The 26442-nt window shown below is 59.0% G+C and overlaps 2 protein-coding genes across 6 annotated transcripts in view; one reads left to right on the top strand and one right to left on the bottom strand.

Moving 5' to 3' along the window:
• The first annotated feature begins 1449 nt into the window (after positions 1-1449).
• Positions 1450-12329, top strand: LOC140914351 (inositol-trisphosphate 3-kinase B). Of its 2 annotated transcripts, none has more exons than XM_073351934.2 (8): positions 1450-1552; positions 4518-5111; positions 8372-8456; positions 8731-8944; positions 9250-9454; positions 9854-9955; positions 10313-10384; positions 10755-12329. In XM_073351934.2, exons 2-8 carry the CDS (start codon positions 4665-4667, stop codon positions 10992-10994), a joined length of 1365 nt encoding a protein of 454 aa, XP_073208035.1. In that variant the 5' UTR covers positions 1450-1552; positions 4518-4664; the 3' UTR covers positions 10995-12329. The 2 variants fall into 2 exon arrangements, with proteins under 2 accessions (XP_073208035.1, XP_073208036.1); XM_073351935.2 differs by having other exon boundaries at positions 1456-1552; positions 4336-5111.
• A 3394-nt stretch (positions 12330-15723) lies between these two features.
• The window catches only part of ATG2A (autophagy related 2A), a 38005-nt gene continuing 27286 nt past the window's right edge, over positions 15724-26442 (bottom strand). For 3 of the 4 annotated variants that reach the window (XM_073351929.2, XM_073351931.2, XM_073351930.2), the window contains 15 exons: positions 26053-26223; positions 24649-24775; positions 24223-24446; positions 23704-23933; positions 23485-23620; positions 23045-23239; positions 22475-22576; positions 21139-21223; positions 19884-20076; positions 19302-19374; positions 18151-18233; positions 17737-17858; positions 17250-17404; positions 16556-16708; positions 15724-16326 (listed from right to left, as the gene is read on the bottom strand). In XM_073351929.2, the coding sequence (XP_073208030.1) occupies positions 16090-16326; positions 16556-16708; positions 17250-17404; positions 17737-17858; positions 18151-18233; positions 19302-19374; positions 19884-20076; positions 21139-21223; positions 22475-22576; positions 23045-23239; positions 23485-23620; positions 23704-23933; positions 24223-24446; positions 24649-24775; positions 26053-26223 (2286 nt within the window). In that variant the 3' untranslated portion in view covers positions 15724-16089. Of the gene's footprint in view, positions 16327-16555; positions 16709-17249; positions 17405-17736; positions 17859-18150; positions 18234-19301; positions 19412-19883; positions 20077-21138; positions 21224-22474; positions 22577-23044; positions 23240-23484; positions 23621-23703; positions 23934-24222; positions 24447-24648; positions 24776-26052; positions 26224-26442 lie in introns of those variants that run through there. The other variant, XM_073351932.2, reaches the window with a different exon arrangement.

Raw genomic sequence — 26442 nt, 5'->3', positions numbered from 1 at the left:
GAGAGAGAGAGAGAGAATTAATGAATAAAAATAGAAATGAATTAGATAGATAGATAGATAGATAGATAGATAGATAGATAGATAGATAGATAGATAGATAGATAGATAGATAGATAGATAGATAGAAGGGGTGTATGGGTATAGATAGATAGATAGATAGATAGATAGATAGATAGATAGATAGATAGATAGATAGATAGAAGGGGTGTATGGGTATAGATAGATAGATAGATAGATAGATAGATAGATAGATAGATAGATAGATAGATAGATAGATAGATAGATAGATAGATAGATAGAAGGGGTGTATGGGTATAGATAGATAGATAGATAGATAGATAGATAGATAGATAGATAGATCAGGATGGATGTGGGTGTGGGTGTATATAGGGACAGCAGGATGGATATGGAGGTGGATGGGTGGATGCAGGGGCTTGCATGCGGATGGCTGGATGGGTGGAAAGATGGATATGGGGATTGATGAGGGGTGAATGGGGATGGGTAGATGGATGAGTGGCTATGGGGATGGATGAATGTGTGTGTAGCTCTCTGTGGGGCTAGGTGTATGGATGTGTATGTGTGGAGATGGGTGGATGGGTATGGGTATGGGAATGGATGAATGAGTGTATATGAGGATGGGGGTATGGCCGGATGGATGGGAGTATATGGAGATAGATAGATGAGTGGGTGTATATGGGATGGGTGGATGGACAGATGGATATGGGAATGGATGGCTGGGTGTATTTGGGGCTGGGTCGATGGATGGGTGTATATGCAGATGGATGGGTGGACAGATGGATTGATGGGGGTGTGTGTTGATGGGGTGGTTCTGGGGGTGGGTGGATGGATCTATGCCTAGGGTTTGGTGTTCAGCTATAGGGGAATTAAGAACATAAGAATGGCCCTAGTTGGTCAGATCAAAGGTCCATCTAGCCCAGTAGCCTGTGTTCTGACAGTGGCCAGTGCCAGGTGCCCCAGAGGGAATGAACAGAGCAGGTAATCATCAAGTGATCCATCCCGTTGCCCATTCCCAGCTTCTGGCAAACAGAGGCTGGGGACACCATCCCTGCCCATCCTGGCTAATAGCCATTGATGGACCTATCCTCCATGAACTTATCTAGTTATTTTTTGAACCCTGTTATGGTCTTCGCCTTCGCAACATCCTCTGGCAAGGAGTTCCACAGGTTGACTGTGCGTTGTGTTACACCTGAAGCTGGTTCTGGACTTGCTCAGCTCCGATCCATGCCTAGTTGTGGTTCTCTCCCGCGTCCGGCCCCGCCCCCATACACTCAGCACCCCCCACACCCAATCACAGCCGCCCTCCAGCGCCCCCTCCAGGCGCAGCGTCCCCCACCCCCGCAGCTCCCCCGGGCCTGGAGGGAGTCAGTCCCTCGGCTGAGCAGCAGAGGGCAGCGCAGGATTAATTTTCGGGGGGCAATTTGTCAGCCATTCTCCCTCCCCCGCCCCCGCCATCCCCGCCCTCTCCCTGCCGCGGCCAGGCTCGCAGCGCCGGGATGTCTATGCCACACTAGCCCGGACCTCGGCTTGGAAGGTAGGGGGACATCGCGCAGCGCGGCTGGGAGGGTCCGCGGCGTGGGGGCAGCTGAAATCGGGGGAGGGGAGGTGCCCCCTTTGCTCTGCCGCAGGACGCTTCCCCTTGGAGCCGGGATGGGGCATGGACGCTGCCCCCCCCGACCCACGGGAATGCCCTGGGGGTAAGGGTCACTGCAGCACTTCCTGGTCCACATGGCGGGGAGGACTCCACCCCCTACCCCGGGATCGGGAGGGGAGTGGGGTCTAATCGATTAGACCGGGGGGAGAGCTGGGAGCCAGGACTCCTGGGTTCTGGTCCCCACATCCGATCATCCTCCTCCTCTCCCCCAAACCCATAGAGCCCCCTTGGGACAATGAACCCACTGATGGCTGCAGCTGCCATGGGATTTTCCATGCACACAAATCATTGTGGAAGGGCAGCAGGACACCCCCTCTCCTCATCCCTTTGTGCATCTCCGGGGCAGGGAGAGCTCCCCCCAGCCCCCTTTACACACACTCCGCACACCCACAGCATCCCCTAACAATATGCCATTCTTTGCCCCACAATGGAGTCTAGTGGGTAGAGCAGGGCATGCAGAGTGAGCGATCCCTGCCTCCTTCACCCCTCCTGTGCATCCCTTCCTCCCTCCCAGCTGTTGTCCTATGGCTACGGGCCAGCAGGCTCCCTTCCCCCTGTGCCCGCAGCCCTGGGCTGGGATTCAGTTTGTTCATCTCATTCCCAACTCCCTTCTGAAAAGCCCCAGGAGGCTCCATGGCGCTGGGCCGGGGGCTCCTTGCCAGGGAGAGTGCTGGGCCTGGAGCCAGGCTGGACAACCCTGTTGAGAGGCAGGGGATGGGGTGGGGTGGTGGTGGTGTTTAACCCACTTTTCCCTGACTTCCCCACTCTCCAGCATGGGATGGGTGAGTGGGAAAGTCCCATGGGGGGGTCCCAGCTACTCGTCCCCCATCTTGGACCCAGGACAGTGTTGGTCCCTGTGGTTCATTCCCCAGGGATCTGTGCGGATCTAGTTTTCAATTAACAAAGAGCTAAGGATCGCAGGCCTTCCCCCGGGTAGAACGTCCCAGTACATCTCAGTGTGCCACAACAGATCTCGTTATATCCCAGCCCATATTGGTAGAGCTCCATAGATCGCAGCAGATCCCAACACATACGAGCAGGTCTCCATAGATCCAGCAGATCAAAATGGGTCACATCAGAAGAACAGATCATAATAGTTCCCACAAGGGTGTAAAATATCACTAGATCATCCAGTCTGTCCTCCTCTGTATCATAGGCCACTTCTCCCAGGTACCTCTCTGTCGAGCTCAATGACAGACTGAAGCATTTCAGTCCTCTCAAGACCAAACTGTTGAGCCCCAGGCAGAGAACAGGACAGAGCCAGATGTCATCAGTGTCTAAGGCCCCTGTGGTGGCAGGGAATTGGTGAGGTGAGACATAGCCAGATAATCCCATCAGACACCCCAAAGACACCCCTGCCAATCTGATCTCTGGGGAAATTGCTTCCCAACCCCAAATCTGGCCATCAGTTACACCCTGAGCATGGGAGCAAGACGTGCCAGCCAAGCAGCGAAGACAGAGGAGTCTCTGGATCATCTCAGACCAACTGTCCACCCCATACAGTGTCCCCTCTCCATCTGTGGCTGATCTCTGATGCTCCAGAGGAAGGTGATCCCCCCTTGCCCCCACCCTGAATCCCTCTGTTCGGTTGTGGATTGTGGGGGAAAAATTCCTTCCTGACCCCAGCAGGTAACTGGCTGAAGCCCTGAAGATGAGATTGCAACACATCTCAGCGAATCTCACTAGATCATAGAAGACCACAATGAGATTACAACAGATAAAAACAGATCCCACAGATCTCCGTAAACCCCAGAGCAGAACACAACCCATCTCAGCTGATCTGTGGGGACATTTCAGCAGGCCATAGTATATGACAGTAATTCTCAATAGATACCAGCAAATCACAATACATAACAACACATCTCAACAGATGTCAGTGAACTCACAGCACATTTAAGTAGATCACAACCTCATTGGCTCTCAGCAGTTCACAAGGTCCACACCACATCATAGTACTTCACAGCAGAGCTGCATGGATCACAGGAAATCTCAGTGGCTCTCAGCCTCTCAAAATTGGTTCCCACAGGTCCTAAGAGAACACAATAGTAGATGACAATCCATCCCCATAGAGCTGACCAGACCACAGCAGATCACAGTACAGCTTGAGAGACCATGCTAGACCCTGGAGTAGATCACACACTGGTTGAACGTTGACTGACATAGGTCACAAGCAGTCACACTAGATCATAGTGAATCAAAAGTGACCACCTGCAGTTAGGAGTCAGGACTCCTGGGTTCTTTCCCCAGCTCTGGGAGGAGAGTGGAGTCTAGTGGGTTAAAGTGGAGGGGAGGCTGGGAGCAGGACTCCTGAGTTCTGGATCGTGGAGACAGACCCCTCACTATGCTTTGTGCCTCAGTTTCTCTCCTGACCAAATGGGGAAACATGACTTGGTCTGTGATGCTGCATCTCCTGGAGAAGGGGGATCCTGGCATCCCCAAGATTAGGGTGACCAAATAACAAATGTGAAAAATTGGGATGGGTTGGGTTAGGGCCCTGTGCGGGGGGTGGGGGGGTAATAGACAAAAGCCCCTGATATCGGGATGGTGCTGATAATGTCGGGACGTCTGGTCACCCCACCCAAGATGGGCTGGGCCTGTGGGGATGCGGAGCTGGTTAGGAAAATTCCCTCACAGCTCTTTTCTGTTCTCTCTTCCCCTTTCAGGCTGGTTGTGAAATCACTGCTCTCCGGGTCCTGGGGTGCATGCCAGGCAGAGACCACAGGCCTGGAGCTGGGCTGGCTAGGGGAATGTAGGGGGAAGGTGCTCCTATGGGCTGTCACCAAGCATCCCCCCCGCCGCAGAATATCAGATTAACCCTTCCCTCTCTGTGCTATTTTCCCCACAGAACGGGCCCCACTCTTTTCCAGCAATGCAGCGCCCCAACCCGCTCCCTGTCGGGCTCCCCGGGGCAAGGAGATGCCACCCGCAGTTGGTCTGAGCTGAACCCCGAATTGGAGTGCCCTGGGGAGACAATCTAGGAACGGGATCAGCCATGGAGGGGCTCAATGGCATCAAGGCCTTTCCAAAAGGCATCTCTCAGGCCCTGGCTCAGGGAGGGCAGGACTGTCCTGCTCCCTGTTTGGCAAAGGAGGGTGCCTCGGGGGATCCCGAGTGGAGAGAGGAGCTGGTCCAGGGCCCAGGGCTCTCCATGGATGTGGGGGGAGAGGGGCTGGCCCTGGATGGGGCAAAGGCATCTCCTGAGGATGACTCTCCAAAAGGAGTCCAGGCCCCATCTCCTCATGGGACCAAGGGGAATGCAGGTCCCCCAGAAGCCCCCAAGCTCCAGCACATGGCCATGAAGGGCCTTAGCAGTGGCCACGACCGCTCTGTCTCCAGCTCCTCCACCTGTTCCTCCTTCGAGTCCTCGCAGGAGTCCGACGATGTCTTCAGTGAGGAAGAGGAGAAGGGGAAGCCTGGGCGGAGGAAGATGCTGAGGAAGGTGAGACAAAGAGGGCAGGGGGTGGAGCTAAATGCTGCCTTTGGTGTGTGAGGGTCTGACCGGGGAACCCGGGCTGGGATAATACGGGGCTACAGATTGGGATTGAGGGGCATTGGCAAAGCTGGTGGGGGAGCCCAGGGCTGGGATAGCAGGGGGCTGCAGGTCATGATTGAGGGGTACCAGCTTTTGTAGCACCCTTAGGTGACTCTCAGACCCCTCCCCCCCCCCAGCACCTCAGCCCTGGCTGGAGCTGGAGAGGCGGGTGGGAAGAGTGGCCCCTTTCCGTTCCCCCCGCAACTCTGCTGCCTCCCACGCCTTCCTGCCCGCAGCCATGAGGTTGGCCTTGCTGCAGGCGTGGGTGGGAGGAGGTCCCTGGGCGCATTAGCTTCACCCTGCCCGTGCAGTGACAGTCCCCTACACACACACACAGAGCCATTCCCATGGGGATGGGTCTGTGCAGGTTACTGCAGAGCTGTGGTGTGGTGCTGTGTTGTGCATGCTGCACAGAGGCGGTGTTGGGTAGGGGTTGTGTGGTGTTGTGATTGCACTGCACAGAGCAGAGGGGTTGTGTTGTATTGTGTTGGGGTTGTGTTGTGCATCCTGCACAGAGGGGCTGTGTTGGGTAGGGGTTGTGCTGTGCATGCAGGTTGCGTTGTCTTGTGTTGTGTTGCAGGAGAGGGGCGTGGTGTAGGGCTTTATTGAGTTCATTGTGTTACTCGGGGTTTGCCTGTCTCTATCCTGCTCAGTCTCTCAGTATCTGCAGGAGGATTCCCCTCTGGGCTCTGACATCACTTCCCTTCCCCAATGCGGTTTCCTCAGCACTGGCTGAGCAAATGGCCCCCCCTCGGGCGAGTCAAGAGAGTAGGAAACGGTTGGGGGGAGGGTTGGCTGGCTTGGCAGCTGCAAATAGGGCATTCCCCTGGTAGCTGGATCAGTGCCGGGTCCTGCTTCCTGGTGCCATGGAGGTGGGGGCCAAGCAGTGATTAATAAGGGGGAGTGCTGGCTGCCCTTAAAGGCCCCCACGGTCCCCTGTAGCCAGCACCAGGGCCAAGGGCTTTGTTCCCTGCCCATCCCCCTGGACTCATGCCAGTCCCTGTCTTGGAGCATCGGTGCCAGCTGCCTGCTGGGGGGAGGGACAGGGAACCTCCCTCCCCAGCCTTCTGCTCCCTTCCCATCCTGAGCAAGCACCTGGAAAGTCAATACCGCCCTTGCATCTGCTACCCCAACCTCCATTGCCCTGGTCTGGGCAGGGAGGGGAATGGGGAAGAGCAGGGGCCTCGAGACTCCATTCCCCCCCTCCCCACCCCCGGTGTGGGGTAGGAGAGGGATATGAGGGCACATCCTGGCTCCAGCCTTTCTCTTAGTGTGTCAGGGAAGGAAGTGGGGGGCGGGGAAGATGTAGAGGGGGACCCATGCCCCCTCCCCCACCAGCACCCAGCTCAGCCCCACCCACTCTGGACACTCAGATTTGGACAGATGGATTCCCCAGGGATCTGCTTGGGGAGGACTGGCTTGGAAAGGTTCCCCCCCCCCCCCGCCAGAATTCCCTCCCTCTGCCTGTGCTCCCCATGTCTCCCACCTCCCCTGCCCGCAGGAACCTTCTCTGCTCCCCGCCTGGCCTGTGCTCCCCAGGACACCTGCCTCCTCTGCTTCCAGAGTCTACCCCCCCGAGTCCTTCCCAGCTTCCCCCACCCCCCCGAAGGGTTAATATGACTCCTGGCAGAACCAGGGCCTGGCTGGAACCGACTGTTGTGGAAAAAGTGAGCTCTTTTGGGTGGGTGCCAGGCCTTGGGTTTCCTCTGCAGCCTGCAAACCGGCTGGGCGCGGGCGCTGCTTGGAGAGGGGCCAGTGCCCTGCCTGGAGCACACAGGGCACCCACATGATTGCATAAGTGTGCCTAGTGCAAGCTCTTCCCGCAGGGCATTGCAGCCAAGCTTCAAGGCTGGGATCAGTGCATGGCACATGCGAAGAGTGTGTGTGTGAGTGAGAGAGAGAGAGAGAGAGAGAGAGAGAGCAGCAATGCATTGCAGCTGGCTCCGTGTCTCTGCAAAGTATGCATATTCAGCATTGCTCCATACCTAGGGGTTCGTTGGCCTCCAGGGTGCATGTTTACATCACTGCAGGGGTCTTGGCTCCAGGGCTCTGCAGTGTGTGCACAGCATGCCAGTGTGAGCAACAGGGCATGATGCCCAGCTCAGCCCCCCTGCAGTTTGTGTGTGTGTAGCAGTGCATCACACCAGGCTGTGCAATGTGTGAGCACACCAGACTCACTCTGCCTGCAGTGTGTGTAGTGTGCGTGCATGGCAGCTGGGAGCTCCCTTCCTGTGGGCCTAGGGCTGCCAAGGTTGCTGAACTGAGATTGGAGTTGCTCAAGCGTGTCTGTGAACACACACACATCCAAGAAACAGCCCCTCCACCTCCTCAGCAGAGCTGCCCCAGCCCCCCTAGCACTACGGGAGACTGCCCAGCCCAGGCTGGAGGGTGCACGCTTGGGGGAGCAGGTGTGCTCCCATCCCTCATGCAAGCACCACCCCGTCCCTGACCCCCAGGCGTGTTTTAGCAAGGCGGCTGCAGCCAGCTCTGCAGGAAGGACGGCTGAGCCCCAGCACCGGAGTGACTCAGCGCCAGGCAGCTCACACAACAATGAGGCTGAGGCAGGGACTGCCTCGCTTGGGGACACCACAAGCTGGAGATGCGGCCGCCTTTCGGATGGCACACACGGGCTGTTTAAACAGGGCTCCCTCTCCCATTGCTGAGAGGCAGCCACCTCTGAGGTGGGGCGCAGGGACTTAGGGCGTGTCTACACTGGCAATTTACAGCACTGCAACTGTCTCGCTCAGGGGTGTGAAATCCCACCCCCCGCAAAGCGCAGCAAGTTTCAGCGAAGTACCAGTGTAGACCGTGCACCAGCGCTGGGAGCTACGCCCCTCGTGGAGGTGGAGCTCTCTCCCAGCGCTGCGCCGTGACCACACAAACCACGTTAAAGCCCTGCCGCTGTAGACCAGCCCTTATACAGTGATCCTTCCTCTGGCACTGAGCTGTAGCCATCTCTGGGATGGGGCACGGGGGCTGTTAAAATAAGGATCTTTCACCCAGTGCTGAGATGCAGCTACCTCTGGGGTGTGGCTCAGGGGCTGTTTATGTGTTAGGAGGCTTTGGCCAGTGCTAGGATGAGAGTCTCACTTTCAGAGGGGGAGGGGATAATAGACGGGGGGGGGACAGCCCCTTGCCAGGCTGACAATTGCCTTGTTTCCCTTTAGACCAAGTCATGGAAGACATTTTTCACCATGGTGCACTGGTCTCTGCGGCGTCACAGCTCTTGGGTGCAGCTGGCAGGGCATGAAGGTGAGAAGGGGTTTCGGGGGGCACTCCAGGCCAGCTCCCTACTGCAGAATGAGAATTGCTGGGTTCTCAGGTCATTTTAAGGTGGTGTGGATGTCCAGGTGCCTGGGGACAGTGGTGGCCTGGGGAACTCCTTGCCCCTGGCTCTCAGTGTGGCAGCATCATTGGCCAGGGGAATTCTCTGCCACCAGGTATTGCCCAACACCCATTTGTTCCCAACTAGCCCCAGGATGTCAGGGTTCCTGCCTGCCCCTCATTACATCACCCCTTTTCTTAGGTAACTTCAAGCCCAGTGAGGGGGGCCAGATCCTGAAGAAGTTCAGCACTGTGGAGAACACCTGCCTGGAGGCGCTGATGAGTGATGCACTGCGGCCCTATGTGCCTGCCTACCACGGTGTGGTGGTGAAGGACGGCGAGCACTACATCCAGATGGACGATCTGCTGCGTGGCCTCGACGCACCCAGCATCATGGACTGCAAGATGGGGGTGAGGTCAGTGCAGTGGATGGGGGGACATATGCCTGTGGAACCCCCTGCCACTGGAGAGTGGAACCAATGCCCCCTAGAGGAGAAAGGGCCTCTGTGCCGTTCCCCACCCAAGCCAGCTGGAACTCCACTCTGGAGCCACATTGGAGGTGGCTCCCCCTAGAGGCAACATGCCCCATGTTCCTTTCCTGCCCTCCCCCCCCCCCCCGAGCTAGCCAGGCCCCCTGCCTTGGGACCAAATTGAAGCTGGCACCTTCTAGAAGCAAAAGGCCCCCACGTCCCATTCCCCACCCCTCTGCCTTTGCCCATAGGACATACCTGGAGGAAGAGCTGACCCAGGCCCTGCTGAAGCCGACCCCCCGCAAGGACATGTACCAGAAGATGGTGAAGGTGGATCCAAGCGCTGCTACGGCCGAGGAGCACAGCCAGAGGGCGGTCACCAAGCCCCGCTACATGCAATGGCGTGAGCACATCAGCTCCACCGCCTCCCTGGGCTTCCGCATTGAGGGCGTGACAGTGAGTGAGAGGAAAATAGGGGCTCCCAGCCCTACGAGGGCTCAGCTCCAGGCTGCAGCTCCCTGTATAAACAGCCCCCATGTTCCACCCCAGCGCCAGGCGAGGAATCCCTGTATAAACAGCCCCCGTGCCCCACCCCAGAGGAAGCTGCATCTCAGCATTGGGAAAGAGATCCATGTATCAATAATCCTTGTGCCCCAGCTCAGAGGTGGCTACATTTCAGCACCAGGCGAGGGAGCCCTGTGTAAACAGCCTCTTTGCCCCACCCTGGAGGTGCACCAGGCCGGGGGGCCCTGTATCAACTCCCGAGGCAATTGCATATTCGCACTGGATGGCTCCTGTATGGGGAAGTCTCCCCTGGGCTGCCTGTCTGCCTGAACCCTGCCGTGTGTCTCACAGATAGAGGGGGGAGCTGTGCAGAAGGATTTCAAACAGACCCGGACCCAGGAGCAGATCATCGACACCTTCCTGATTTTCACCAAGAGACAGGGGAGTATCTTGGTAAGAGATGGGCACCAGATCCCCCGGGGTCACTGCCCGGGCCCCTGTCGCTCACTGCATGGCAATGTGGGAGTGGGGAGGCCAGGGAGGGGCGGTGGGTGATACAAGGCTGGCTGGTGGTGTTTGGAGAGCAATAGGGGAATTTTGGCTGAGTCTTGGGGTCGGCTCACCGTGGGCTTGGACTAAAGCCCAGGGGACAGAGGGCAGTGTGATCATGCTATGCTGGACTTGCCCTCAGGCAGAGAGAGGCAGCTTGGTTGTCTGCCCCGCTCCATATCCCTCTGCCCCAAAGAGCAGAGACCCCCCCTCCCTCTCTTGGGTACCCTCTGACCGCCTCCCCCCCTCTTTAACTTGCAGAGTGCCTACCAGAGCCGCCTGGAGAGCATGCGGAGCGCACTGCAGGAATCAGTCTTCTTCCGCACCCATGAGGTGAGTCAAGGGGAACCCAGGCATCCAGGAATTTCCCCTCCCCCAGCACAGTCTGAGGGGGCCCACAGCACCAGGTGTAGGGCAAAGGAACAGGTTTGGCAAAGAGAGGGAGGAGGGAAAAGCACCCCCCCGTAGAGCAGAGGGGTGTGGGCCCAAACCTACCCCCCTAATAAGGTGACAACCCCCCCCACGAGCTATGAGCCTGAACCTCCAAGAGGGGAAAAGGGATCCCCCACAGCAGTGTCCCATTCCCCACCGCCATGGCCTGGGGCTGGATTGAAGCGGACGCTCCCTAGAGAGAAAGGCCGTTTCCCATTCCCCACAGAGCTGGTGCCCCCTCGCTACAAATGCCCCTGATCTCTCCCCCCAGGTCATTGGGAGCTCGCTGCTCTTCGTCCACGACCGCCAGGGCCGGGCCAACGTGTGGATGATTGACTTCGGCAAGACACTGCCAGCGCCACCCCAGCTGGCCCTGTGCCATGATGTGCCATGGAGCCGGGGCAGCCACGAGGATGGCTACCTGATCGGCCTGCACCACCTCACCCACAGCCTGCAGGCTGCGCAGCAGAGGCTGGGGCCAGAGGAGATGCCAGCCCCCAGCGAGCCCTGAGGCTGGAATGCCACAGAGCCCACTGGACTGGGCAGCCACCTCCTCCGTGAAAGCCCCAGAGCTGCTCTTACCCTGAGCCTTAAGGTGTGGGACCCTGAGACACCTCAGCTGGATGTAACTCACCCGCCTCCTCTCTAGGGCTACTGTGGGGGAGCTGTGTGGGGCTCCCCAGGACCCCAGTGCATCTCTGCTGGCATAGATAGAGCCTCGCCCCGTGAGGCAGGGGCTCAGTGGGTCTTTCCTCCATAGGACACCCCAGGAGACACCACCACACTTAGGGTGCAGTGTAGCCATCAACCCAGCCTCTGAAATCTGGGCCCCGGCTTTCAGGCAGAAGGGCCATGGGTTCCACAGCCCACCTCATGCTCCTAAGAGTCAGCACCAGGAGACGACGGGGGGTGGAGTCAGGGCCCAGATTGGCCCTGCTTCCACCAGCAGCCACAGGCCGGGTTGCCTTTAGTAGCAGTTGCCAATAAGCACCAGGTAGTGTTGGCCATGGATCTGGTTGTCCAAATTGAGGGAGGGGAAGGGGGGAGTCTAAAACCCCCTTGGGCACTTGGAATGAGAAGGAGATTCTCTGCTGTAAAATCAAGATGACCGCGCCCCAGTGCCCCAGGCTACGCCGCTCTGAGCAGCCTTTACTAGGCCCCTGTGCTGAAGCTTGAAGTGGATTCAAAAAAACCATGTTATGCAGTGTGCAGATAAACCACTCCTGTGCCCCACCCCAGAGGTGGCTGCTTCTCAGCACCAAGCAAGGGGTCCCTGTACAAACAGTCTGCATGCCCCACCACAGGTGGCTGCATCTCATGCTGGGAGGGGGAGAGGGGAGTTGGACAAACAAAAAGGGGTGGGGTGGAGGTGGAATTTGGCTAAGAAAAACTGGATCAATTAAAGCCCCAGCCTGCTAGCTGGGAGGATCCGGTGCTGCTCCAGTTTCAGGGGATCAGAAATTAGGGCAGGGTTTAAATTGAAGCCCGAGCAAGTTCTGTGATTGTAGAACAGGAAAGAAGGATGCTAGTTTTCCCTATGTTACTTTTTCAGCCATAACAGGAGGAGTCACACCCCATGGAGGAAAATTAATGTGGTGTCAGTCCAGCCAAGCAGGTGCCGATCACCTTACGCCAGGGGCTAGAGCTGGCACCTAAACAGAAAGTGCCAGGAGCCCTTGGGAGGAGGAGTGGCACATCCCCACACCCCTGAGGTGCTGTGATGCAGGATCATAAGGACCAGGGAGGAGATGGTGGCATAGGGGCAGGTGGCCCCTTCTGTGGAGGTTACATACCTCAAGCCCAGCTCGCTGCATCATCTCCTTAATAAAACCGTAGTGTATCTTAACCCAGCAGCAGCCTTTCGGCCCCTGCTTTCCCCTCCCTGCGCAGAAGCGCCTGAGGGGGAATTGTGGAGGGACATTTAATGAACAGGTGGTAAATCTGAGCCCAGCTGTTCCGGGGGAGGGGTGGATATGTACACTCATGTGCGTGCATGTGCAGGGTCCAGTGGTTAGCACGCAAGGGGTTGGGAGTCAGGACTCCTAGGTTCGAACCTTGGCAAGAGCTGTGGGCACAGAGCTGGTGGATACACACTTTCCCTACCCTCTCCTTTGCAGAGGCATGCTTGTGCGCACACCACAAATTGCACGTCAACAGACTCAACTCCACTTTCTAGCCCTTGTCAGCCACCCAGCTCCCCACGGCGGCCACATATCTCAATCTTATCTCAACCCCATGTGCTGTCCCTCAGCCAATCATCTCCCCCCCCCAGCCAGTGTCTATCATATCTCACCGCCCAGGACGCACCCTCAGAGATTGAAGGGGCGCAGATCTGCATGCACCACTAGCCCCTCCCATGCAGGGGGTGGGTGCTGGGGGGCCCCCAGCACAGTGCAGCAGGAAGGTCATTGTGGGAGGATGGGAGTTCGGGCCCTTTGTGGAGCAGTGTGTGAGGATTCCCCCTAAGTGCTGCTCAGTGTTTGCATGTGGGGTTCCCCACAGGCATGGGATGTGGTCAGGGCTAGCTAACATGCCAGAGGGTTCCCCACCCCATCACCATGGCTACCAAGGCACAAACAAACCCTGTGCCAGCAGCTGCCCAAGGGCAACCAGGAAGGGGTGGGGAGCAGCCAAGGGCTCCCTTCCTGCAAGGGCTGGGGAGCCAGGACTCCTGGGTTCTATGCCTGCCAGGGGCAGGAGTCCAGGGCTTAGAGCAACAGAGCTGGGAGCCGGGATTCCTGGCTTCTAGCCCCACCTCTGCTTCCTTGGGCTGGGGAGCCAGGACTCCTGGGTTCTATGCCTGCCAGGGGCAGGGGTCCAGGGGTTAGAGCAACAGAGCTGGGAGCCGGGATTCCTGGCTTCTAGCCCCACCTCTGCTTCCTTAATCAAGTGCTGTCCTCTGCCCCGGGCTGGAGTGGAGCCCAGCCCTCAGCCTTGGCTGTTCTCCTGCCGTCCCCTGCTGGAGACAACACCCCAGAGCCAGACACCCCCGCCCCTCCTGCTCCCCCTCACCTTTAGAGCTGCAGGGGGGCGGGTGGCAATCAGGCTGTGTCGCCATGGAGACTGTTGTTGGTGCTAAGGGTTACAGCCTGGGGAGAGAAAAAAACCCCAGGGAAACCAGCTCATTGCAGAGCTGTGCACACAGGCGACCCCCCGCGGCCATCAACCCACCCCTGCACAGCTGGCACAGGCCAGGGGGAGACAGCTTCCCCCAGGCACAGCGTGAGTTCCACTTGCCGGGTCTACCTAAACCATCCGAGCTCCCAGCACTAAAACTTCTTGCCCCCTTCAGGCTCAAGCCTGCTTTTCCCAGCCCCGGGGGCCATTTTCCTCGGGCTGCCTCCCGGTTTAAAGGTCCCTGCCTGGAAAGGGAAGTCGCTTCCACTGAGACAAAGGCCACAGCGAAAGGAGCACAAGGATTTCTGGGACCAGAAAGGACCCTGCTGGGCACCGTGTCTGATCTGCCTAACACCGACCAGAGACCCTATCCACCCTCCCTCCACTCACTGGGGTACCTGGGCCCCTCGCCATCTTTCCAGGATTTAGCCTCAGCCCTCTGGCAGTGCTGGTGGGCACTACAGACACTGAGCCCAGAAGGCACTTCCCAAGCCTCCCAGCCTCTGGTACGTTATTGACCATGATGCAGTTACCCCTTGCCCCTCTCTTCCCTAAACTGATCACGACGCAGGACTGACCCCTCCCACCCTTGATTCATTCAACAGGACACTTGGTACGTCCACACCTATGGCATGGGAGTGCGTATTACACCCTGAAAGCCATAGACCAGGAGAGGGGAATCACCCTTAACCAAGGGAGGATAGAGGCTATGACACACCGCTGCAGTTTCTTACCACCACTGTAGGGAGCAGGAGGGGGGCTCTGGGAGCTGAAGCACCCACACAGGGCAGACCTGGATTTCTAAAGTGGGGGTGTTGGTTTCTCCACTCCCGTGTGCTGAACTGGGGCCTCAGCTTGTAAGATTCTTGCTGCTGACAGCACAGTAGAGACAGGAAAGATAATAGAAGGTGCATGGCCCCCTTACCTACTCCCACCATGTCCAATGCCCCCGTGGCACCAACCCAGAGCAGCAGCCACCTCCACCGTGCCAGCCTGCCACCTGCTGAGAGTGGGGGAGCAGCGGGGGATAGCCAGCCCCAAAGCCACCATCCAGCCAAGGCCCACAGCATAGAACACTGTTGCTCCCCCTGGTGGCTGAAGCTCAGTATTACACAGACAGGGGGAAGAGGGGTTCTAGTGTTGGACTCCCCTTTGTTCAGCTGGGTGAAGGGGAAGGTGCAGGGCCCCCTTGATCTCCCCTCCACACCATACTTGCAAGCCCTCAGTCACCTTCATGCACTGACAGAACCATGGGGCACTCCCCTTCCATTTGCCCCTGACTTCCACAGGAAGCTGACTCTGTCCCAAAGCATGGGCCCTGCCCCTCAATGCAGAGCTCCCCAGTGCCTGAGACAAAGTCAAGATGGGACCCAGGAGGCAGAGCTGGAGCAGTTCAGCCTGGGCAAGATGCAAATGTGGCCTTTAGGGGATAATAGCCTACGACCACTGCCAGCTGACAGAGAAGCTCCTTTCACTCAATTAGTACAAGCCTGTTCCAGGAGGCTGGGGGTGCCAGATTTGTTTTGTGCTTGCACCCCCTTAGGGATAAAATAAGCCAGGTGCACTGGTTTCCACTGGCTGGCAGGTCTGTAGGGACCTTTCTGCAGTGCTCCAAGGAGGGATACAAATGGGAGAGGGGGTGCAAGGACAGTTTGAAGCCCAGAACACCTGCCTTATAGTGACAGACTAAAGTAGCTCCGGCTATTCGGTATCAGCAAGAAAAGGGGAAGCGGGTGACTCTTTCAAAACAGCTCAGTGCCACCAGCCAGTACCACAGCCAGCTCCACAACACAACAAACCGGCAACTGGGATGGCAAGGGTAGGAGCAAGCAGGGCATTGCTAAAGATGGGTGGAGGGAGAACGTAGCTCCTCATGTGGGCACTGCCAGCAGGGGGACAGGCATCTGGGCCCCCTACTCCTGAACAGGTCCACCATCCCCCCACCCCAGGCCAGGTGAGGCGGACGGTTTCAGCCGAGGATCGTTACCCCACAATCCCCTCCAATGCCAGCAGCTGGGGACAGAGGGGGACCAAGGTCCTTATTCCCTGCGATCTGATGCCCCAGGCCCCCGCAAAGGCTGCCTGGGACATGGGGCTGGAAAAAGCCGGGCCAAGGGACCAAGTGAAAACCACTCACTTCCTTTAATACTCAGTCTCCTCATTTGGTTTTGGGGGAAGGGGGCTGCAGGGATCATGCAGGGGAGGACTCAAGGGGCTGATCAGTATAAAAGCAAGTCCCAAGTGACCACGAGGCGGGGGGTTAAATTAGGAGCCCTCGCTTATCTCAAGTTGACAACATGCCCCCTTCGCACTGCGGTTCCTTGGTTCAAATTGCAGCCCCTGCCGCACTGTGTCCTTGGCACGGGCTGGTCGGAGGGGTCAGCGGCTCCTAGAAGGGGGTGGGATTTGGCACCCTCCCAGAGGAGGAGGGGATGGCTGGCCGTCACAGTGTCTGGGGGGCTGGGCTCTGGGGCACAGTCCGTACCCCGTCAGTCCTGGCTCTCCTCCAACCGCCACTTGAGAGACTCCTCCTTGCGGGCGTCTGGCTTGATCTGGTTGCGCATCCCCCCCAGCAGGTTCGAGGTGGCCTCTGAGGCCACGATAAGGGGCTTGACCACGGTTGGAGGGATCTGGCGCAGGACTCCGCCCACCGCCCCTGTGATGCCCTTCTGCTCATGGCCCCGGGCAGCCACGTCGCAGATGGTCTGGGCGGTGTCAATCACGCCCTGCAAGGGAGCAAAGAGGAGCGGTTAGTGGGGGGGGGGTGTGTGTGTCACGGTTAGCCCGTGGAAGTACCTGACACCAGATCTAACTGGAATTTAAAAACGATAAGACTCCCAACCTTAATGCTTCTAGGCCCGTCACCTGGGAGGGGCAGGAGGGAATTTCCAGTAGTGGGAGCAGCCTTGGCCCCCTGCATGGAAGGGGACTGGCCTTAGCAGGGAGGAACCATACCTCTCGGAAGGTATCATAAGCCTTGGCCACGCCCTCACGGAGGTCAGCTGGCTGCTGGCCCCGGCGCAGTTTCCGGGCGTGCTTCTTATGCAGCAGGGTCCGTGTCACAGGGGAGGTTGGAGACAGGATGTCATAGACTGTCTCAGCTGTGGCCTGGCAGGGGCAGGGGCACATTAAGAGATAAGAGACCCCAATAGCACCCCCTAGTGAGAGCACCGCACATCCCAGCTTCCTTCCCCACACCCTATACACACAGACTCCTTCCCCCCAGATTCACCCTTAGTCCCCTCACTCCACCACACACAGACACACTCTCCAAGTCCACCCTCGATAACTGACCTGGCCTACAGGCCAGAACTGACTCAAGACAAAAAGAAAGCATCCCTAGAAGGGGAGTAGGGACTAGTTGGTTAGAGGAGAGGGGTGAGGGACTGGGAACCAGGACTCCTGGGTTCTGTTCCCAGCTTTACCACTAACTTTGGGCAAGTGCCTTCCCCTCTCTGAACCAATTTCCCTCATGACAAAGGGATGGGGGGCTTAGTACCTGAAAAGCCTTTTCCGATGCTATTGCAGACCCTTGGCTCCTTTCCCCACCCTGCCTTCCATGCTGGCTACAGCCCCCGCCCCAAAGTGCTGGGGTGGGAGGTGGCCTGTCCCAGGCTGTGGATGGATGGATGGGAGGGAGGGTTCTCACCTGTATGGCCTGCACCAGGCGGTTGCTGAGCTCCAGGGCAGCTGAGGCTGTGGAGGTCCCAAAGGAGGCAGCCCCGCGCTGCAGCCCCCGGATGATGCGCCCATCCTTGCGGTACTGTTCGATGGGCAGCCAGAACAGGTCACGCAGACCATGGACTAGGGGAGGAAAAAAAAGGCCAGCTTAGCCGGACGTGGAGGAACACCATCGCGTCCTACCCGACGCCATCGCCCCCACCATGCTTGGCCCCCATCACCCACTCCACACTTGCTCCAAGCCTCCATCCCCCTTACCTCCCACCTCTCCACACTCACACCAGCCCCCCACCCCCGCATCACCCTTCCTCCATCACCCACCCCTTATGTCCTGCCCCATGCCCTCTCCCCTCCCCCTGATCTAGAGCGAGGTGGTTCTCCCCACACAGGGGCTTGGCACAAAGCTGGGGGGAGCCCTGTGCAAGGAAGGGGCGAGGGCTGTGCGAGGAACTCACAGAGCTGGACGACAGAGTGCATGGGCCCCACGCCACCCAGGATGCCTGGCAGCTGGTTCTTGCGGATGTCCGTCAGCCACTCAGTGAGGGCGTAGCTGATCACTTTGTCCACGCCTAGGAGCCTGGGGGGGGGGGGGGGGGGAACAGACAGAGGGCATTGTGGGAAAGAATGACCAGCCCCAACCGTGCCCTCTTAGAGATGACTAAGCCCTGGAGCCACGCTACAGACTGCGCCCCACCCCCTCCCCAGCAACTAGCAGGGCCCCAGCGGTGCCCATCAGAGTAAGAGAGTGGGGCAGAAACAGGGAGCTCCATCCCCGAGTCTGAGCCCTGCATGGGCACAGCCCACACCCACTGCCTGCACTGACTCCGCCTCCCCCCAGGATCGGGCACGTCCCAGGCCCCCCAGTTCACCCATGTCTGCAGCAGAGGCGCTTGAGCTTGAGCTCAGAGCAGTTGAGCTGGGCCAAGCCGATGAGGATCCCGGCAAAGGTGCCCTGAAGAGGGGGAGAGAGAAAGGATTAAAGCACTGCTGATGCACAGCCCACACCCCTCCCCCACAGCCCCCCCACAACACTCCCTATCCCACACCCCTCTCCCACAGCCCCCCACAACACTCCCTATCCCCCACCCAGCTCCTCCATATATGCACAGCCACTCCCCTCGTACCATGTGTACCCTGCATTCCCCTGCTCCTATCTATGCACAGCTCCCACCCCCCGGCACTGCCCTACCCCACAGTGCAATGCACACAGCCACAACCCCACCCCCTCCCAATAGCAGCCAGGCACTCCTCTGTTCTAAACCTGGTTCCCACACTCAGCCTTCCTTGCCTCAGTTTCCCCAGTTCTAGAATGGGGATTACGCCTCCTATGAACAGCAACCTCCCCTCTAAATGCAGGCATGTCTCCACTCCCACCCTCCAGGTACCCCGCCCCCCGCTGGCAAAAGAGGTTAGTTCTGTCCTCACTGCCCAGGCAACCAGGGTCAGTTTTGATGGGGTCTCCCCAAGCCAGTCTGATCTCAACTGACACCACCTGAACTTGTTCCACACCAGTAAACTCTACCCTGACCCCAGCAGGATTCAAACCAGTGACCTCAGGGTCAAAGGTGTCACAGATGGTCCCACTGGCCCCTCTAGTGCCAGCTCCAGGGGCTACATTAAGGCCCACCAGACAACAACAGCCAAAGGAGTGGATTCTTACCCCTGGAGAGGCTGCTCAGCACTGCACCCCCAGACCCAGCAGAGAGGGAGCAGCATCCCCACCCCACAACTCTAGAGTCTGCCCCACTCCAACGTCCACCAGTACCAGAGCCCACCCCCCACACCCACACCCCACCCTGGGCCAGATGCCACCCCAATACCTACCCCCACTCCCATCCAGGGCCAGATCCTGCCCAAAAGCCACAGAGCTCATCCAACACTATCCCCCTCCATCCCCAGTCCTTCCAGCAGGAGGCAAGAGGCTCTGGCTAGTTGGGGAGGGAAAGGGGGTCTGAGATTCCCCACCACCTCTGCCCCACCCAGAGGTTCACTGGCATCTCCACACCCCAGCCTCACTTACCACCTGGTCCATGGTCATATGCTTCCCATGATAGTCCAGCCAGATGGGCACTTCTGACGTGAACCGGAACTCCCTGGGGATCAACCAATCGGGACAGAGAGCTAGAGAGACTGGCAGACGAGGGGGCAGGACTTACAGCCGGGCCACCTCATGGGCACAGATCTTACGCTAAGCAGAGCCCGAGCCTGGATGGAGACCACCAAAATCTTGGAGCTGCAGGCAGCGGGGGGTGGGGACTCAGCAAGGGGCGTTTCACCCCCCCCCACACACTGAGTGCTGACCCAGTGCAGTGCTAGGGGGCGTTGTGCTGCAGGGAGCAGAGATCAGTATGAAGCACTCTGCCAGACAAAATGTGTAACTAAGATCCTGCTGCTGTGTGGTCACTGATGGTCCCTCCGGTACAGATCAGGCTGTGAGGAACCCCATGAGCCGGGCTGCATTCTAGCTTCCGTCATTTCTCTTCTGCCTCATTCACCCACCATGTTCCCCCACCCACCGCTTCAATTCGAAATAAGATCCCCCTTCGCTGATCACTATGCAGCAGCCCCTTCGCCCCACCCCAGAGGCAGCAGCATCTCGTACCTAAAGTAGATGGGTTGGTCCGTAGAGGATGAGGCATTGGAGGAGGAGCTGTTTTCGCTCAGTGTGGTCTCCACAGAAGCTGTCATCTCTACCCCCACCGCCACCAACCCTGGGCCCCGGCTCCCTTCCTGCTCCTTCCCCAGAGATTCTGACTCGGTGGCTGGGCTGGCTCGCACCCCTGGATCTGGGCGGGCTAGTGGGCGGAGAGACAAAAAAAAAAAAAAAAGGTGGTCAAGGAGCAGGGGCTTCACATGCCTCCCCCTGCTCAGCACCTCAGTTTCCCCCTCAGTTTTCGGCAGGCTGTACATCGGGGCGCGCAAACTTTTTGACCTGAGGGCCACATCGGGTTTCCAAAATTGTATGGAGGGCTGGTTAGGGGAAGCTGTGCCTCCCCAAACAGCCAGGTCCGGCCTGGCCCCCCACCCTCATCCAACCCTCCCTCTCCTTTCTGACTGCCCCCCCCCGGGACCCTTGCCCCATCCATCCCTCCCTGTCCCCTGACTGCCCCCGCCACCCCATCCAACCCCCCCGCTTCCTGACTGCCCCCGACACCCCTGCCCCCATTCAACCCCCCTGTTCCCTGCCCTCTCACCACCCCAACCCCTATCCACACCCCCGCCCCTTGACCACCACCACCCCGAACTCCCCTGCCCTCTATCCAACCCCCTCCGCTCCTGGCCCCCTTACTGCGCTGCCTGGAGCGCCGGTGGCTGGCAGCGCTGCAGTCATGCCGCCCAGAGCATCAGGATAGGCAGCCATGCCACCGCGCAGCACAGAGCACTGGGTCAGGCTGGGCTCTGCAGCTGCGCTGCCCGGCAAGAGCTCGCAGCCCTGTCGCCCAGAGCATTGCGCCAGCAGCGCAGTGAGCTGAGGCTGCAGGGGAGGGGCCAGGGGGCTAGCCTCCCTGCCAGGAGCTCAGGGGCCAGATGTGGCCTGCGGGCCGTAGTCTGCCCTCCTCTGCTGTACATGCTCTTGGCAGCTCAGGCCTTAGCAACACCCCCATCTTGTGGTGACAGGTGGTAGTGTAGCTGGCAGAGCCCATGAAATGCACAGTCAGGAGCCCAGGTTACAGCCACTGTAACTCTTGGTGTGGCCAGACGCTCACGTGGCCCGAGAGTCTGTCCTCCTGCCTCAGTTTCCCCAGCATTAGGAAGGTTTATGCCGGGGCTACAAAGAGCCAGAAGACCCTCAGAGGAGGAAGCTTTATCCCTCCCCAGCCAGCCAGCCCGCACCTCTGGGCTGCCCTTCAACTCACCTTCTGTCCCAGCCTCCATGGGCAACACAGGGTTAATGCTGGCAGCCAGGCTGGTGAAGAAATCCTTCAGGAAAAACAAGGCATCCTGGTGGTGGGGGGAGAGACAGCAACAGGCAGTGTTATACTGGAAGGTGGGCAGCCCTCAGTCACAGACCTGGCTGTGCTAATTACCATTCTTTTAGGCTAAATGGAAGGAGCAGTTAAACCCCTTTATGAGGGAAAGAGCTGGAAACAATAGAAGCCACTGCCCAAGGCCACAGACATGAGCCATGTGGGCTGTGGGGTTTCCAGACCGGTTGCAAATGCAGGGGCTGGGGGATTGCCTGGCAAGCTGGGTGTGCGCGCGAGGCAGAGAGCCAGCACACAGCAAGAGAAGCAGAGGTGAGTATGGCCCTGGGAGACAGAGCTCCTTGGACACTGGACTAGCTTGGAAATTGTGAGCAAGGAACCAGCTGTGATCAGGGACATAGGACCGTGGGCAGGGGTGAAAGTGGGCCGGTATGACGTACCGGTAAGAAGCCGGTACCGTCCCATACACAGACCATGTTAAAGTGCTGCCCTTCCCCGTCGGCGGCCTTGCCAGTAGGGATCCCACCGGCAGGGCCGCCGACGGGGGAGGCAAAAGGGGCTGCTGCCCCAGGGCCAGCAATTTAAAAGGGCCCAGGATTCCCGGCCGCCCCTACTGCAGCAGCGGCCGGAGCCCTAGACCCTCTAAAATCGCTGCTGAGCCCCTGATCCCCCAGCCCCCACTTCTGCCTGAGGCCCCACCCCTTCCAGGGGCCGGAGCTGGCCCCCATACTGGTAAGAATTTAATATTCCTTTCACCCCTGGCTGTGGGGACGTTTGTTGCAAGCAGACAGGATGGCACCGGAGAACTTGCCCCCTCGCATCATCAATTTCTCCTCCCCTTGGGAGCAATCACTTGGCAAAACACCAGATGCTGGCAAATCGCGTGGGCCAAGGGAGCACCAGGCAGAGTCTGAGCCCATCATTCACAAAGGAGGGGGTGGGGGAATCCTTGAATGGGGGCTGGGGAGGGACAGTGCTGAACCCCAGGAAGTTGGAGCTCCAGGAGACAAAGAGTTGCTTCCATTCATACTTGGAGTCACAGGCCTTTCTGCTCTAGGGGGCACCAGCTCTGATCCAGCCCCACAGCAGGGAACTGGCTTACAAGGCCTTTCTCCTTGAGGGGGTGCTGGTCTGAATCCAGAGCCAGGTCATTAGGGACTGGGGAGGGGGAAAATGTATCTGGATCAGGGCTCCCCCGGGGTGTGGGGCGAGGGCAGGGAGTCTCTAGGCAGGGCCCATGGAGCTATCTATCTGTAGCCCCCCTCACCTGGTCGATGTTGAGGCGCAGCGGCAAGAGGGAGACGCGCAAGCAGCACTCGGGGCCGCCCAGCCCGGCCTCAGGGCAGACATGCAGGGCCTTGATGGTGAGCTATGGGGAAAGGTGGCCGTCAGTCATGGGGAGAGGAAAGGGAGGGTACGGTCCACTGCCCTCCCTCAGCAGGGATGGAGCAAGCACCCCACCCCTCCCGCAGTTCAGATCCTGCACCCACCCCACACCAAACCCCACCCCCCAGAGCCCTCCCCCTTCTCAGATCCCACCCCTCCCCCCAGAGCCCACCCCTATACAGAGCTGCCCCCCCACCGCAATGCCCAACCCACACCAACCCCCGCCCTTCATGCCCACCCCAGATCCCTTCCCCATCCCCCAACTGCAGTGGCTGCCCCACACCAACAGTCCTCAGAACTCACCCCTACCCCAGGCCTGGATCCTACCCCCCAGCCTCTCCTTAAGCCCCAGCACTCACCTCATGTCAACTCCCTAGTATCTGCCCCTATCCCAGCCTAGCCCCCCACCCCCTGCCCCTTACCCATGCCTCTGTTAGCCCCCTGGCAGTACCATGTTGGAGTGGGCCCGGCGTGGCATCTTCTCGCTAGTGTACAAGTAGAGGAACTTGTTGATCTGGGAGGAGGCCAGCCGGTCACGAATCTCCAGCTCCTGCACGATGAACACCTGCCGCGACACTGGCTGCTCCTCCAGCTCCGTGGACAGCTTCTCTGCCCCACTGGGGTAGGTCTCATGCTGGAAGCTCACCTGGGGAGAAGCTAAGGCTTGATAATAATGGGAGGGGGGGTCCCTGACAGGCCAGACCCACCCCGCAGAAGGGCTGGGAGCAGAACGTGGTTCTGTAGCATCAGGGGAGTTGAACATCATGTCTATGACAAGGTCAGACCAATGGGCCTACCCAGCCCACTATCCTGTGGCAAGGGAATTCCCCAGAAGATCCTTTGTGGGACAGATGTTAAGCCCCACCCACTAACACATACCCCCGCTCTCACCTTGGTGAGTTGTATCTCCATGAGCAGGTCATGGAGGCGCCCGGTCCCACCCTGTGTGCGCCAGGTGTTCTGGGGCCGGTTGGCCATGGAGGAGCGGGAAGGGGAGCTGCGGGCGCTTGACAAGCTGGGCCTCATCCTGCGGAGTGGGGGAGAGACAGGGTCACAGCTGTCCAGTCCAGCCCCAGGGCAGGCTGTGCCTGCCAGGAATCGAGGTCTCACCTGGGTGAGTGGGCGTGTCCTGGGGTGGCACGCCCGATCCCAAAGTCCCGCCCTCCATAAAGGTGCCAGACCACTGAGATCTCACGCAGCATGACCCGGCTCTCAGGCAATGGGAAGTGTGCCGGGGCCTTCAGCAGGTCTGTGCTGCCCAGCGGGCGCGAGAAGTAGCCATCCTTAATGGGCACCGGCCCCTCCAGCAGCTTTGTCACCACTGGCTCTCCGTCCTTGGGCTGGGAGAGGGGTGTGAGGGGGGAGAAGAGACACACACAGAGGCAGGCCTCAGAGCAAATCAGTGGGCCCAGATGTCCAAACCCCACTCCCGATATCCCACTATCTCATCCTTCCTAAAAAATCCAGGCATTTGGACCCAGCCCTGCTCCACCCCCAACCTCTCCCTATCCCTCCCAGCTCCCCATGGACCCCAAAGCCCTACCCCTGATCAGTCATAGCCCCCCGGGCCTCACAGCTTCCCCTCAGTCCCCCATCCCCGTGTGCCCCACAGCCCCTGCCTCCCCTTACTGGGATGCCCATGCCAGGCGCGTCCAGGATGCAGAAGTCGTCATTATCAGTGGCCTCGCTCTCCTCCTCGCTGCCCTCTGAGGAGCAGAAATCTAGCCCCACTTCCACGGGCGCCGGGGGCAGGGCAGCAGGGGGTGGGGGGCAGGGCTTGCCCCCAGCACTGTTCTCCCCCGGGAAGAGATACACTGAAACGGGGGAGGTTTGGTGCAACCGCCCGGCCTCTCCTGGGAGGAGAGATGGACACTGATGAGATTGGCCCCAATGAAATACCCTGCCATCCCGCCCGACGTCAGCCCTGCCCTGGAGGGATGCAGCCACATGCCACCCAGCCCCCAACTCTTCCTCTTGACCCCCAAGGAGTTGTAGAGGCAGCAAGGGGACACCGTGGTCCCCTCGGCTCCCCAGGCTCCCACTGGCACCCCCTACCAGATTCTAACGCCAGGTCCCTCAGGCTGCGGTCGGTGTCGATGAGGGCGTCAGTCAGGTCCCGCTGATTAATGGTGGCCGTCTCAGCGGGCAGGCAGGAGGGCAGCGAGGCCGGGCTCTCTGACAGCTGGGGGCCAACGAAAACCAGGGGGTGTTATGTACCGAGTGATGGGTACCCATGGATCAGCACTGCCAGGGGAGAGCACCCCCAGCTGAGCCCCACCCTGCTCCCTGGGGCACAGCACCCACTAGCGCAGTGCGGGGGCACTTGGGTCAGTGCTGACGGCCAGGGGAGACACCCTCTATTGAGCTAAGTTCCCTCTAAGATTCGTGGCCGCCTGTTAAGCCCCACCGGCCCCAGCACAGACCTGCCTCGGCTGGGGGAGAGGAGCCCCTCCCTCGGCCCAGCCCAGCTTCACCTGAGCTGCCGCAGCCAGGGAGAGAGCTGAAGGGGAGTCCTGTCTCCCCACCGCAGCCCTGGGGCAGTCAGAACCCCAAACCCTCCATCTCTGGCCCCACCCCTGAGCCTGCACTCCAACCCTCTGCCCCAGCCCTGAGCCCCCTCCTGTACCCCAAACCCCTCATCCCCAGCCCCACCCCTCATCCTAACCCTCTGCCCCCTCCCACACTGAACCCCTCAGCCCCACGCCCACCATATGAATTTTGTTTTGTGCACCAATATGGAGGTGATGTCACACGTCTCCTCCATATTGGTGCACATAAAATTCACTTGGCACATGGACGTATAAAAAGTTAGAGGGAAGACGGATACTGGGCCCTCGCGCTCTGCAGAACAGTGCCTCCTAGTGCCACACAGCAGCACTGGAGTCTGCTCCGATTGCTAGGGCAGAGCACCACCTACTGAACTCCCCCATGTCCCTCCAGCATATGCTTTTCCTTCACAGCTGTTAAGGCCAGACCATCAGATCATCCTGTCCAAACTCCTGCAAAACGCAAGCCAGAGAACTTCCCCATGAGATCCCTGCATCCATCCCAGATCTGATGGTTGAGCTAGAGTGCAGCTCGGAGACAAACACAAAGTCTTGATTTAAAGACCCTCAAGGGCTGGAGACCACCCCGCATCCCTGCGAAAGTTGCTGCAATGGTGAATCTCTCCCCACTAAAAAAGAAGAAAAAGTGTGCCTTATTTCTCCTCCGATTGGTGCAGTTTCAGGTATTGGATCTCACTGGGGTAGGTCCTCCAGCCATGCTCCAAAGTGGCTCAACCCCACCTAACTAAACTACAAAAGATCCCTGAGCATGCCCCCCATTCAGGTACTGAACTGGCCTGACCCTGCTTAACTAGAGCATTGGAAGATCCCCATGTAGGTCCCCCATCCAGGCACCAAACCAGCCTGACCTACTCAGCTAGGGATGACACCAGTCCAGACTTCCTCTCCCTACCTGCACCTTCTGGCCAGCAATCTCCGTGGGGCTGTCCTGCCGGGGTGGCGGGTGGAGGTCCCCGTGGTTGACCACGTACTGGATAAGGTTGGCCAGCATGGCGCAGGAGTCAGCACAGGTATGGAGATGCACCACGTTGTTGGAGCAGCGCAGCTCGAACAGCGGCTGGGTCTGGAGTGGAACAAAGCGAGTGGGAGACAGCCTGTGTCATACTGGGGTGGGGAGCTAGAGCAATGGGATCCCGGGTCCTTGGGAGAGGTCAGCACAGACAGCACAGGGCTCCTGAGGGGAGGTGGGGCTGCTTAGGTCCCGCAGGCTCAAAACACAGCAAGGCTGCTTCGAAAACACCAGAAGCTGCACTGGAGAAGCTCAAACCCCGCAAGGCTACGG

The sequence above is a fragment of the Lepidochelys kempii genome, chromosome 7, assembly GCF_965140285.1.
Source record: "Lepidochelys kempii isolate rLepKem1 chromosome 7, rLepKem1.hap1, whole genome shotgun sequence".
NCBI lineage: Eukaryota > Metazoa > Chordata > Testudines > Cheloniidae > Lepidochelys > Lepidochelys kempii.
This window is presented reverse-complemented; position numbering and strand designations above follow the sequence as displayed.